The sequence below is a fragment of the Austrofundulus limnaeus genome, unplaced genomic scaffold (genome assembly GCF_001266775.1).
Source record: "Austrofundulus limnaeus strain Quisiro unplaced genomic scaffold, Austrofundulus_limnaeus-1.0 Scaffold368, whole genome shotgun sequence".
Classification (NCBI taxonomy): domain Eukaryota; kingdom Metazoa; phylum Chordata; class Actinopteri; order Cyprinodontiformes; family Rivulidae; genus Austrofundulus; species Austrofundulus limnaeus.
This window is the reverse complement of record NW_013952770.1, coordinates 215,735-228,373: the sequence shown is the minus strand read 5'-3', so window position 1 is coordinate 228,373 and position 12,639 is coordinate 215,735. Positions and strand designations below refer to the sequence as shown.

Below are 12,639 nucleotides of genomic sequence, written 5' to 3'. Positions count from 1 at the left end.
TATATATATATATATATATATATATATATGCATGCGGATATATAAATATATAAAATATAAATATAAATATAAATGAGGATGATGGTTTTTAAGAGGGATGAAACAACTCAGCCTTTGTAGTAGGAAGGATGTAAGGCAGCAGCTCATTACAAGATAAAACCTAAAGATAAAAAAGTCAGAACGCACCGCTCTCTGAGGTCACACTGTATCTGTGCGTCAAGCTCCTCTGAAGCCACGCCTCCTTGTGTTTGTTTTGCTCCAATCATGTCACGACGTTGCGTTTCAGGGAGGAGGTGTGTTCCTTCCAGCGAGAGATCGAGGTGCTGTCGGAGCAGTATTCCCAGAAGTGCCTGGAAAACGCCCACCTGGCCCAGGCGCTGGAGGCCGAGAGGCAGGCCCTCAGGCAGTGTCAGCGAGAGAACCAGGAGCTCAATGCACACAACCAGGTGCCCTTTTGTCTTTTTCCCATTACACAGCTACTATGTCGCACATTAGGCGTGAAACAATTATTTGCTGGTTCTAAGCTGCTTTTTGTGACATGTTTCAGAAGCTGAACAACCGTCTGGCAGCAGAAATCACCAAGATGCGCTCCATGGCGTCTGAGGACGGGGTGGGAGACACAAACACTGTGATACAGGGAAAAGAGCTGTATGAGTTAGAGGTGAGACTCAGTTCATCAAAGCTGTTTACCTTCAGGAAATATTTCAGCCATGAAAACTTTTTTCTTTTCTTTTACTCTTCAGGTGATGCTGAGGGTGAAAGAGTCTGAGGTCCAATACCTGAAGCAGGAAATCAACTCCCTGAAAGAGGAGCTCCAGGCGGCTCAGAGAGTAAATGTTGATGCACTTCTTCCCCCGTCAGGGCAGCATGCCGCCTCTCTGAGGCACTTTAAACCAGGCGATGTTTGTGAGTTCACACGACGTTTTTCACAGGTCTCATTAGTCCAACCTTGTATTTCTAGGACAAGAAGTACGCAACAGATAAGTACAAAGACATCTACACAGAGCTGAGTATTGTCAAGGCCAAGGCAGAGCGGGATCTTGGCCGGCTCAGAGAGCAGCTGCAGCTGGCTCAGGAGGCGCTGGGAGAGCCGTCCCTGGAGGACGTGGAGCGAGGAGGATACGGTACCATCAGAACCAGAGAGGCTCAAAGGGATGCTCTGGCTATTTTAAAGTCTGTGGAAAAGTTATGAGGAGTTAGTTTGTTACCTGTTGTAGAGGAGTTACTAAAACTTTATTTGTAGAACACATTTAATGCACAGCAGCCCCGTTTGTTTTCCAACAAGAACAAAAATAGTTTAAGAATTCATAAAAATGATCAAATATTCGTAGATCTGCAGGAGCGGAATAATAAGTGCCGATACTAAACACACAGGCAATAAACGCGTAAACATATGCTTGTGCAAACAAAAAATGATTCAAAAATTTTCTTTAAAATAACTGGAGCAGGGTCTTCTTTCAGGTCGAAAGTCATTTTGTTTCATTTCATTAAAGCACAAATACACACAGCAGCTTCCTTAGATTTTGAGTGGTCTGTATAAATGCTTGGTATACAAGTAGTGAGATTTTAATATTCTGCTTTCAATATTCATCTCAAACATCTAATGACAACTGTGAAACACGTGTTAATGTAAAGGGTTCAATAAGGCTGAAATAATTTCTGTTAAATATTAAAAATGAAGTAAATTCACTTTAAAAGCTCAGTTCATTTGGACCAAACACAAACCTGTTTTCTTCATCTTATAATGACTTCATTTTTCACATTTTCAAAGAACTTCTTATAAATTGGGCTTTTTAAATCATATTGCCATCAGTTTAAAGCAGACAAATTCTAACCTTTTTAGTTGGAATTCACCTCAGGCTGCACCTGAAGTGTTACCTTTTCTTCTGTTTCTGCTTCCAAATAACCATTACTGTGGATTTGTCAATTCAATTCAGTTTATTTATATAGCGTCAAATCACAACATACGTTGTCTCAGGGCACTGTACATGAAACAAAAGAACAATCTAAAGAAGAAACCAGCAGATTGTGTTGAATCACTTCATCACAGTCTCCCATCCTGAGCAAACGGTGGAGAGGAAAAACTCCCTGCTAATCAGGAAGAAACCTCCAGCAGAACCAGGCTCAGGACAGGAGACCATCTGCCTCGACCGGCTGGTTGAGGGACAGGAAAGAGACACAGGTAAACACAGAAGAACTGGTCCAGGACTGGTCCAGGTGCAAATTCTTCTGGAAGAGACAAAGAAAAAAAACATGTATTTATAGAAATAATTACAATAAACATGTAGAGAAGAGAGACTAAAGACAACAGCAGAGTGAGGAAATGTGCTCAGTTTGTGCTCCAGCAGTCTGAGTCTATAGCAGCAGAAATGAAGAATAACTCAGGAAACCTAAGTCTAATTATAGGATTTATCAAAAAGGAAAGTCTTCAGTCTAATCTTAAAAGTAGACAGAGTGTCAGCTTCACAGACAGAAACTGGAAGCTGGTTCCACAAGAGAGGAGCTTGATAACTGAAAGCTCTGCCTCCCGTTCTACTTTTAGAAACTGGAGGAACCACAAGTAAACCTGCAGTCTGAGAGCAAAGTGCTCTGTTAGGAAAGTATGGAACAATAACCCCTAATTTACATTACATGCGTTATGGCTCCGCAGCGCAGGTCGCAGCTGTGCGTTTCAAGTCCAGTTTACACTACCTCCACTCCGCTCCTGACTGACAGACGTGCAGGAAGGAGATTGCGCGATAAATTCAGTGATAAGTGTGGAAGTCACAGCAAAAAATAATTAATTCTGTGAAAGACGAACTCCAAATACAGCTAAAAACAACGATATAAAGGCTTTTGGTATTTATGTTGAAACTGTCTCGCTGTCGGCTTTCTGAAACTTCTGATTTCAAAATAAAATCCACGTGTATCGTGTGTGTACATATGCTTCATCTACATGTTTCCATCTGCTTCCCAAACAGAACGATACATTCTGACAGCATTTGTGTAGAAACATATCCATATATTTATTAAGATATCTACAATTTCTACATTATTCTGACAAATTATCCAGCCTAAAAGTGTCTTATTTTGAAAATACGGATGTTGTGCTCCTTTCTTTTCCTGTTGGTGCAACGTAATCTTTAAAAATTGACTCCGGCGTCCGGCAAAAATAGGATCTGTTCTAATTTTGACGGATCGCCGTCCGCTCACCGCCGCCCTGTGCAGCCAGTGTAAACACTCTCAGTGATTATAATGGGGGTGTTTTTGCTGCGGAGGTCGGACCGGAGCGGAGACAGAACGCAAGTAATGTAAATTAGGGGTGAGATGTTTAATATATGATGTGGCTTGGTTGTTAAGAGCTTTGTCTGTTAGGAGTAATACTTTAAAATCGATTCTAAATTTGACAGGGAGCCAGTGGAGAGAAACTAAAACTAGAGAAATATGATCTCTCCTTCCAACTCTCATTAAAACTCTCGCAGCAGCATTTTGGATTAACTGAAGACTTCTTAAAGAGTTTTCTGGATGTCCAGATAATAAAGAATTACAGTAATCCAGACTAGACAACAGTGTAAAATTGTGAAACTTTAAGTGAATCATTAAGTTGGAGAGATTGGAGCGTTTAAAGATGGCAGCAATCCACTTTGGTCCTGATTATATTCAGACAAGTTGTTGACTCATAAGTCATGTCAGACGTAAACTGCTTTCTTCAAACTGAGGCCTTTTGAATAAAACTATCTACAACAGGTAAGATCTTTCATTACTTTTCCACAGAAGCCACTTCAAAATGTAAAAAATATACAAAGTATCCCTTTAACCCATCACTTCCTTGTAGTTTTAACAGATTCTTGTATTTTTGATTGACCCATGTATGTGTATATGTTTCTAACAGATATAATGAAGTCTAAAAGCAACCCGGACATCCTGAAGATGGCCGCCGCAGCAGCCAAACGTTCAGAGCGCACAATGAGATCAAAGGTAGGTGAGAGAGAAAAATAAACGTAAAGATGCCATCAGTCATCCATCCAACCAAAGCGCTCAGTACATCACATCACTCATTGTGTGTGTGAGATAAGAAGCAGCAACACACTGACAGTCCTGATAAAACGATCAAAGCCTGATAAACATTTTCCAGAGCTTTGCTGCCATCTACAGGCCACCTGCAGAGCTGCATGTGTAGTTCCTGCCTGTGGCTGCATTTTTGTTCAACCATGTTTTGACTCCATCTGAGCTGCAGTTTTGGGATTTTGTTGCAAATAAAACACCCCAGTAGTCTAACACACACCTGCCTGTGTGTATGTGTGTGTGTTTCTCTTCTTTTCCTCCCCTTCTGTCTTCAGTCTGTGAATCGAGACATGCCCTGGGACAATTAGAGCAGCTGAAGATTTGTAGGCCKCCTCCTCCTTTAGGTAAACCAAACAATTCACACCCACAGGCTGCTGTAACACACCCTGCTGTCCTTTAGACACTGCTACACATTAGTATACATCTACACACAGTTTGTGGTGATGGTGTGTGACTTCTTACAGGGTGTGAAACTAATCTTTCTGAACCATAAAACTAATAAAAACAACACTAAAAGCATACTTTCACTGTTCAGTGTTTTTCAAATAGTGTGTGTTTTTGCTTATAAGCTGTAAAATGTCAACTATGAACCCAGCCATTATTTAAAGCGATGCATGTCACCTGCTGTCTGTCAGGCTGGAGTTTTAGCTCATGTTGGGATGAAATTTTAAACATTTTAAAGGAGACATATCATGCTAAATCCACGTTTTTAGCCTTTAAATGCATTTTGTTGTGCACCTGGAGTCTCTAGGAGGGCAGAAAAGTCTCAGTGCTGCGAAGATATCTTTATATTCTGTTTGAGTCATATTTTTCAACCCGTTAAGTTTTCTTTATTTTTTCTGACCTTTTACATCAAATTATTTGCAACAGAACTGCCAAATAAGGTCTGGACTTACCAACAACAGTTTGGTGTCTACATTCTCCTCTGGCTCTGGATCAGACTAATGGGCTCGACCCACGGGGGACGACAAACAACAGCGAGTAACAGTCGTCATCACAACCAGGGTGAAACGCGACACACGGGACACGATACGACGGCAAAGTTGTGAATCACACTCTCGGGTCGCTTGTCTTTGGTTCTTCTACTGCTTTATGTAAAGGTTAATGGTGGTTCGCAAAAAGGTGTGGGGGGGGCATTACGGACGTGTTAACCAAACAAATTTTGCGATGCTAATGACATTGAAAAACAAACGCATGCCAAAATACGACTTTATAAGGAAAAACTTAACAGATAACTTCACCCTGGAGCCAACAAATTCCCATAAAACCGCCTTTTTTTCAGTAATCACTTGATGAAGGGTCATATAAAATTGGAAAGTTTGACAGAGCTAAAATAATGTTGAAAGTGTTAGCTAACTGCAGTATGTAGCATACTCTCCTCTCATTGGTCAGTCAATGAAACCCTTGCTAATTGGTTGTAACGCAATGCAACAGCGACAAAAGTTGAGCATTTTTCATTTGTTGCGTCACAAGCTGGCGTCTGCTCGTCTACGTGTATTTCACATGCATGGTTTTCACCTGTCGCTCGGCTGGAGGAGGGCGAGCGGTTGTCGCCTCATTGCACAAGTTCTATAGGAAATGAATGTAAAGGGAGCGACGTCGCCTGCCATGTGTCGAGCCCTTTATGCTACGTTCACACCAAATGCGTTTTGAGTGGCCAAAAAACACAAAACACCTCTCGTTGGACGCGCTATTTTCAGACCGAAGAGCGCACTAATGTTCAGACCAGAACAAGCAGCAGCGAGGTGTGGGAGGAGCATCTGTCCTCGGCGGGTGAATAAAGATAAAATAAAAGAAAATGGCTTTGATTTATTTACTAAAGAGCAAGCGAACGTTGCGCACCGCAGATAATTAACTCACCAGATGATTTAGAGGCGATTTGTTCGGTTAGTTTCGTCACTCCAGAAGCTGCCAGCTGACAGACTTTTTTTGTCCCGAGCAGCTGATCCACATCGATGCTGATATATTCTGCCAGAAAATCCAACTGCACACGGTCGATTTCAGGTAAAGATCTCCAGTCCGTCTGTTTCGGTTTTCAGTGGGAGACTCGTCGAGCGGCGAAAAGTTCAGATATTTGAACTCTGGCAGCGGCTCGGGCGGCGGCTGCTTCCGCAGCACCGCATGCGCGGAAAATGCTCTGCGACCCTTCTGCCTTCCTTGCGCGCCACCCAAAACGTATGTGACGCGACGCACGACCCCTAGAGGCGCGTCCACCWTAGACTTTGCATGTAAATCGGCCGCTCCTGCAGCACAAAACGCATTCTGTGTGAACGACAGTCTTCTGTTGTTGACATCTTTTAATTAATTTAGAAATAAAATGTTTCTGCGCCACTATATAGTTTTAAATCCCCCTCTCAAATTAGAATGAACCAGTATGTAAGCTTGCGGGGGGTCGGGGTGTGAAGCCCCTCATTTAGATTCAAAGAGACCAAACAAGTTGATCTGGAACACATCTCTGATGCTACGTTCACACCGAACGTGTTTTGAGTTGCAGGAGCAGCCGGTTTACATGCAAAGTCCATGGTGGACGCACCTCTAGGGGTCTCGCAGAGTGCAAGGAAGCAGAAGTTGCGGTAGAGCGTTGACGTGCATGCGGCACGTCCAAAGCAGCTGATGCTCGAGTTCAAAAATCTGAACCTTTGCTGCTCAACGCACCGCATCAACCAATCAGAGAGACTCATTTTTCCACGTGAAGGTTTCCTGAATGTTGCCCACTAACCTGAAACAGACGGACAGGAGCTCTTTAGCTGAAATCGACCGTCTGTAGTTGGTGTTCAGGCTGGAGATATCAGCACTGATTTGGTCAGCAGCTCGTTAAATTGACCGCGGTGTTAAACCGAACTCGGGACAAAAAAATAGTTTGTCAGCTCACAGCTCCTGGAGTGGTGAAACTAACCGAAGTGACCGCCTCTAAATCATCTGGTTGGTTAATTATCTGGTGAGCACAACGTTCGCTTGCTCTTAGTAAATAAAGCAAAGCCATTTTCGTTATTTTATCTTTATTTCATCCGCTGAAGACAGACCTGAAAAAACCAATACGCTCCTCCCTCTTCAGGTGCTCGTCTAGTCTCTGTCCTGGTCAGAACGTAGCTCGTCCAGCTGGAGGCGTCGGGCGTGTTTTAGATGCTCAAAACGCGTTCGGTGTGAACGTAGCATGAGAAGTGGTAAAAGAGGGGATTGTGGAGTTACAATGAGGAGGAATTCAGACTAAATTATTGCAGTTCCATTTTATAAAGACCCTAACTGGAGGATATAAATGTGAAAAAGAAGGATTTAAAACATGATATGTCTCCTGTACAATAAGTTTGTGTAATTTTAAACAATCGGTTGGTGCTAGGAGTACGTGATGTAAAGCACTCTCAGCTACTACCACATCATATTTTAGCTCAGTGTTACTAAAGTTGACTGAGCTTTAGCCATTTTTGTGTTTGCTGAATTCAACTTGCCATCTTGAATTGGCATGACTCCAAAAGTTAACCAGTTAAATGACTTGATTCGGCCCATAAAATCCTTCCAGTGTTTTTTTTTTCTAATTTTTCTAACACGACACATTATTATTTTGGTGGCAGGTGATGAGTTAAATGCATGCTAAACCAGTTGTGGGTTCAGACATAACACAGGCTGGGAAAGCGTTTGTTCTGAAGTGTTGTGTGTGAGTCGTCCTCGTTTAGCTGACTGAAACACTGCCTGCTCAGAAACCTCGCTGTTGATCCCAGCCGTCTCCTGACGTGGTTTGTTTCCCTCCCGCAGAGTCTGAAGGAGGGGCTGACGGCCGAGCAGAGGCTCCACCTGTTTGACAACAAGGACACAAAGGAGTTCTGATGCATCATGTCGGCCCACCGTGCTGCATGCTTACAAGCCCACTATATTTGAGCTCTGTAATGACTTATTTAGTAACACTACACACTGGTCACCACAGATCATATATTATTAAAAAAAAACACGGTATGAAGTTTGAGTTACATGGTTAGAATTTGCATTCCATGCACTTCAGTTAGCTGTGACTTTTTTGTATTTTTTTTCTTATTGTAAATATTGTTTTTTAAATGAGCATCTGCCATGCATTTACTAAAACTATGACTGTGTAAGCTACTGTTTTACTCTCTAGACTGTTGCTAGCCAAAGACATGATGTTGATCGGCTTAACACAAGTACAAAATAAGAAGTAACTGTTGCTTAACTAAACCATAGGAACTAGTGTGTTCAGTTTGCACGTTTAACGCTCCACCACTTCATCGTCTGCATTCATAACTCTTCCTTAGCATGACAACCAGGCTAACAAAAACTCCAGCTGGACTCTCACTAAAGCCGGATCCTCTTGGAGAAGAAGACCGCTCTACTCGTTAATAATAGTTTTGTTTTTTTGTCTTCACTGCAACCGTTGGAGTTGCTAACGTTGGTTTCTGTTTGTAGTCTTGTTCAGTGGCAGTTCCTTTGTATTTATTAAACCGATTGGGATTTTTTTTCTCCCCCTTAACATTCCCATTCCTTTGTACTCTGTATGATTGTAAATATAAAGCAAATATACACCTACAGGTTTATCAGCAATAAATATTTTTGCACCCTTTATCTCCTGGCTTTCTTCTCTGAAACACTGTAGAGTTTTCAAACACAAGTTATTTACATTGTTGTATAAAGTACCTCCTGAATCAACATCAGACAGTTTGATAAGTTGATTGGATGTTGGAACAAGGTAACTAACATATTCCAGTAATGTTTTATTCTGGTTTGTGAAAAATAATGTTGATAAAACATACAACTCAAAACTGGTTTATATTTCAAAGGTGAATCCATTAACAAGACCATTTCAATGGTTCGGTGTTCAACATTGTTTTGATGTTGAATGAATGTTTTTCTTAAACTGACATTATTTCAACCATATTTAAAAGTTTAATGTCAGTCGAAGGTTGCGTTTTTAAACCTGATCAGAAAAACATGATGGAGAGTGACTCAAAAGTTGAACGAGGGGCGTTTGGTCCAGGGGCTCGCTTTAAGGACCAAGAAGATAGCTTTGATTTGAAAACTGCGGGGAATGAAAATGGATCGTCTCCCAACAACGAGCTGGAAACTATTTTAAAATTCAAAAGGTTTAATTCTGACCAGAAAAACATTATGGTTGACTGCTTTTTCCAACAAGACTTTTAATTGCTTTGAGTTGCTCAACCAAAGTCTGTTCGATTTTATGGAACAAAGAAATTGACTTTGAAAGTCAGAGATCCGAGCAATAGTAAAACAAATTCTTGTTTCTCTAAACGCATTAGGAGAAACACACACTGACATTAAACCTGMCAATATAATGTTAGTTAATCACACTTTCATGCCATTCAAAGTCAAATTAATTGATAATGGCCTCTGTTATAAAATTTCAGATCTACCAGAGTTGGATGTATTTCAGGATAAACCCTACAGAGCTCCAGAGGTGTACCTGGGGTTTCCAGCAACTGAAGCTGTGGACATTTGGGGACTTGCTTCAACTCTGGGTGAGCTTTGTCTTGGCCAGAGACTTTTTCCAGGTAAAACTGATTATGAGATTTTAAAATCAGTATTTAATCTCGTTGGTCAGCCAGACAAACACTTGACGGGGCATGCAGAGCCACACGGTACTTTACGCTTCACCAGACGGACTCTGGAAGTGTCTGGAAATTCAAAACTGCAGAAAAATACCAACAAGAGTTTGAGGAGAGAATCACAGAATATTTAGTTAGTGCCTTTTGAAGAAGTACTTAATATGACATCCTTTATGCACAATCCTTATGAGGTGCAGGACTTGAAAGAATTTATAGACTTGCTGAAACGAATGCTGGCTGTGAACCCTGGAGACTGGATAAAACCTGCAGATGCTTTGAATCATGACTTCATTACAATGAGTCATCTTCCTTACAACAGCAATGATTCTTATGTAAAAGAAGCATTTAAAATTATGTTAAATAGTCAGTCCACACTCACAGACGGCCAAGATGGCACAAAACACCTTGCATCCTGGTCCTACCATGGAGCCACCTGTCAAAAATAACCCTGAAGGTGACAAGGACTTGATAGAATTCCCCAAGTCTAAGTCAAGTAATCTTATGAGTCAAATACGGGAGGGTTTCACCATCTGCAATAAATCTGATGTCTACCATGTGGAAAAACTTCTCGGACGAGGTGCTTATGGATTAGTAGCTAAGTGTCGCATAAATGAGACGGACCAGCGTGTTGCTCTGAGGCTTATGTCAAAAAGAAAAAGCATATTCAGCTACGAAAGAAAAAGAAGCAATTTTACAACTCAGGAAGTTTGATCCTGACCAGTTCAACATCATGAATTGTTTTGACTGGTTCAAATATAAAGGCGATTTCTGCTTTGCATTTGAGCTGCTGGATCGTAGCTTAGATGACTTTATGGAAGAAAGACACTGGGCGCCTCTGAAAGTGTCTGAGATCCAAGCTATCACAAAACAATTACTCGTTTCTCTCACCGCATTAGGAGAAATTAAAATGACTCACACTGACATTAAACTTGACAATTTAATGTTAGTTGATCACACGTCTACGCCCTTCAAAGTGAAATTAATTGATTTTGGGTTTACTCGTGTAGGGGTAACCCTGGTGAAATATTCATTTCTATTTTTTGTCTTTGATTTGTTTTTACACTTATAAGAAGAAAGTCATTTTTAAATGTTGTTTCTATTTTCTTTAAGTGAATAGAACAATAGGTTCTATATGTTTTATTTCRTTTAATCTTTTAAAAGAGGTTTTAATCAATATATCATTACTCAAAGTATTATTGAATTAATATTTGCATGTCTCTTTATTTTAGTATATAAGACTGTGAAGAAAAAAGGAGTGAAATGTGTTTTATTTTGCTTTTTCTTAGTAATGCCTTATAATCATGGTTTGATCATTTTTCTTAATTGATTTAATGATTAATTATAATGTGTTGTTAATCCATTTGTGCAAAGGTCTGATTCATAACCTTAGGTGAAGTGAACTTCTAAGTAAGCACAGCAAGTCTGCCTTTTGCAGACTTCAAGGTTTTTTGCTGATAAAGAACTTGCAGCTGGCCGCAGCTGGTGGGAAAACAGTTTTGTTTTCTTTCTCACCTTCCTTCCCTCTCAAATTAATATTCTGTTCTCGCCAGTTAACAGTTAGTCAGTTGTTCGTTGTTCGTCTGGTTGGTGAGCGGATGGTTCTGTCTAAGCCTCTCTCTCAGGTGTCCGACTGGACACCTACCTGTGTGGATGGAGTCTGGATGTTACTAACTGCCACGAAGCGACTGTTCTGAGACGGCCAGCCCGAGAGCCACTGGCTGGCTAGGGGGAGACAGGAGTCTCCTTCCTCAGCCCTGATGTCAAGGCGACATTATCCTGCGGACTTCAATGCTGACAATCTCAAAACCTTCTACCTGCCTGCCTGTCCTGCTGTCATGAAGACATCAAAGGTAGAAAGAACACGTTTGCTGAGATAAAAGCTGAAGTCTAGCCCTCGGAGATGTCTGGTCCTGACGCTGTTTGCTGGTCTGGTCTTAAATGAAGAATGAGTGCCAAAATCACTAATTTCTCTCTTCTCTCTTATTCTTAGCTAAATCTTTACCTTTTTCTCTCTTATATTACTTAAATCGTAGTTAAGCAGCGTACCAGTAAATTACAACACTTGGAATTTACTGTTTGTGTCAACTCTGAGTGGAATTTTTATGCCGAAAATTATAACTTGTGTCGTTTATTCATATAATATTTTTAACAAATGTTTGTATGTATAATCTGTTCATATATCTAAAATAAATTGCTTTATTTTGAGAAATACGTTCAGGTCACAAGTTTTATTTCTCATTCATGGACAGAGTGATGGACCATCATATCTGAGATTTCATTTTGCAAGATCTTGGGGGATTATTCTGTGAAGATTGGGCTGGTCCTGGATTTCACGGAGTAATTCACTTCATAAATGGTGGAGAATGCGGGCAAAAATGCTAATCTTGGATGGATGAGATATTAATCTGTTCATGAATCTGGAAAAAAATTAATAATTAATTTTTATCACCTTGGCATGAAGTTTGTTTAAGAAAAACTGCTTTGCTTGTGTGTACAGAATCAGGTCCGGGTGCTGCAGACCTTGGCTCTGATAAAAATCTGTTTATCCTGGCAAAAAGGTGCGTTTTTGGACCCGCCGCGGTCCGGTTCTGTGGTTCTCTCTGCGCCGCCGCGCGCAGAGGAGAGGTCCTGCTGGAGAGCTGCGCCGTCAGCTCTGGAGAGCAGTGACTGTGGTTCGCTTGAGAAGCGAATGATTGCATGCTTGTGCTCACATCTGTGGATAAGTGAGTTAAAAGGATCCTTGTAAATCCAGTGTTCATACCGTTTGGGTTTAGAACATAAGTCTGGTCTGGATACGTGCGTAATTGCGCATACGCTTAAGTGTATTCCAGTTGGAACTCCATGACGGAGCTTTGAGGTCGCGACTCAGCAGTGGTGGACAGTAACAAAGTACTTTTACTTTATTACTGTAATTAAGTACATTTTTTGAGTATCTGTACTTTACTTGAGTAGTTATTTATTTGGGAACTTTTTACTTTTACTCCACTACATTTCAAAGACAAATATTGTACTTTTTACTCCACTACAT

At 40.9% G+C, this 12,639-nt stretch overlaps 1 protein-coding gene across 1 annotated transcript in view; it reads left to right on the top strand.

Annotated features, from left to right (window-relative positions):
* LOC106528290 (myosin phosphatase Rho interacting protein) overlaps positions 1–8,613 on the top strand; it is a gene marked incomplete at its 5' end in the record, with an annotated part of 88,031 nt that extends 79,418 nt beyond the window's left edge. Inside the window, 6 exon segments of the mRNA XM_014023425.1 lie at positions 287–446; positions 548–661; positions 744–830; positions 962–1,124; positions 3,872–3,957; positions 7,795–8,613. Of these exon segments, the coding sequence (XP_013878879.1) occupies positions 287–446; positions 548–661; positions 744–830; positions 962–1,124; positions 3,872–3,957; positions 7,795–7,866 (682 nt within the window). The 3' untranslated portion in view covers positions 7,867–8,613.
* Positions 8,614–12,639: the final 4,026 nt, after the last annotated feature.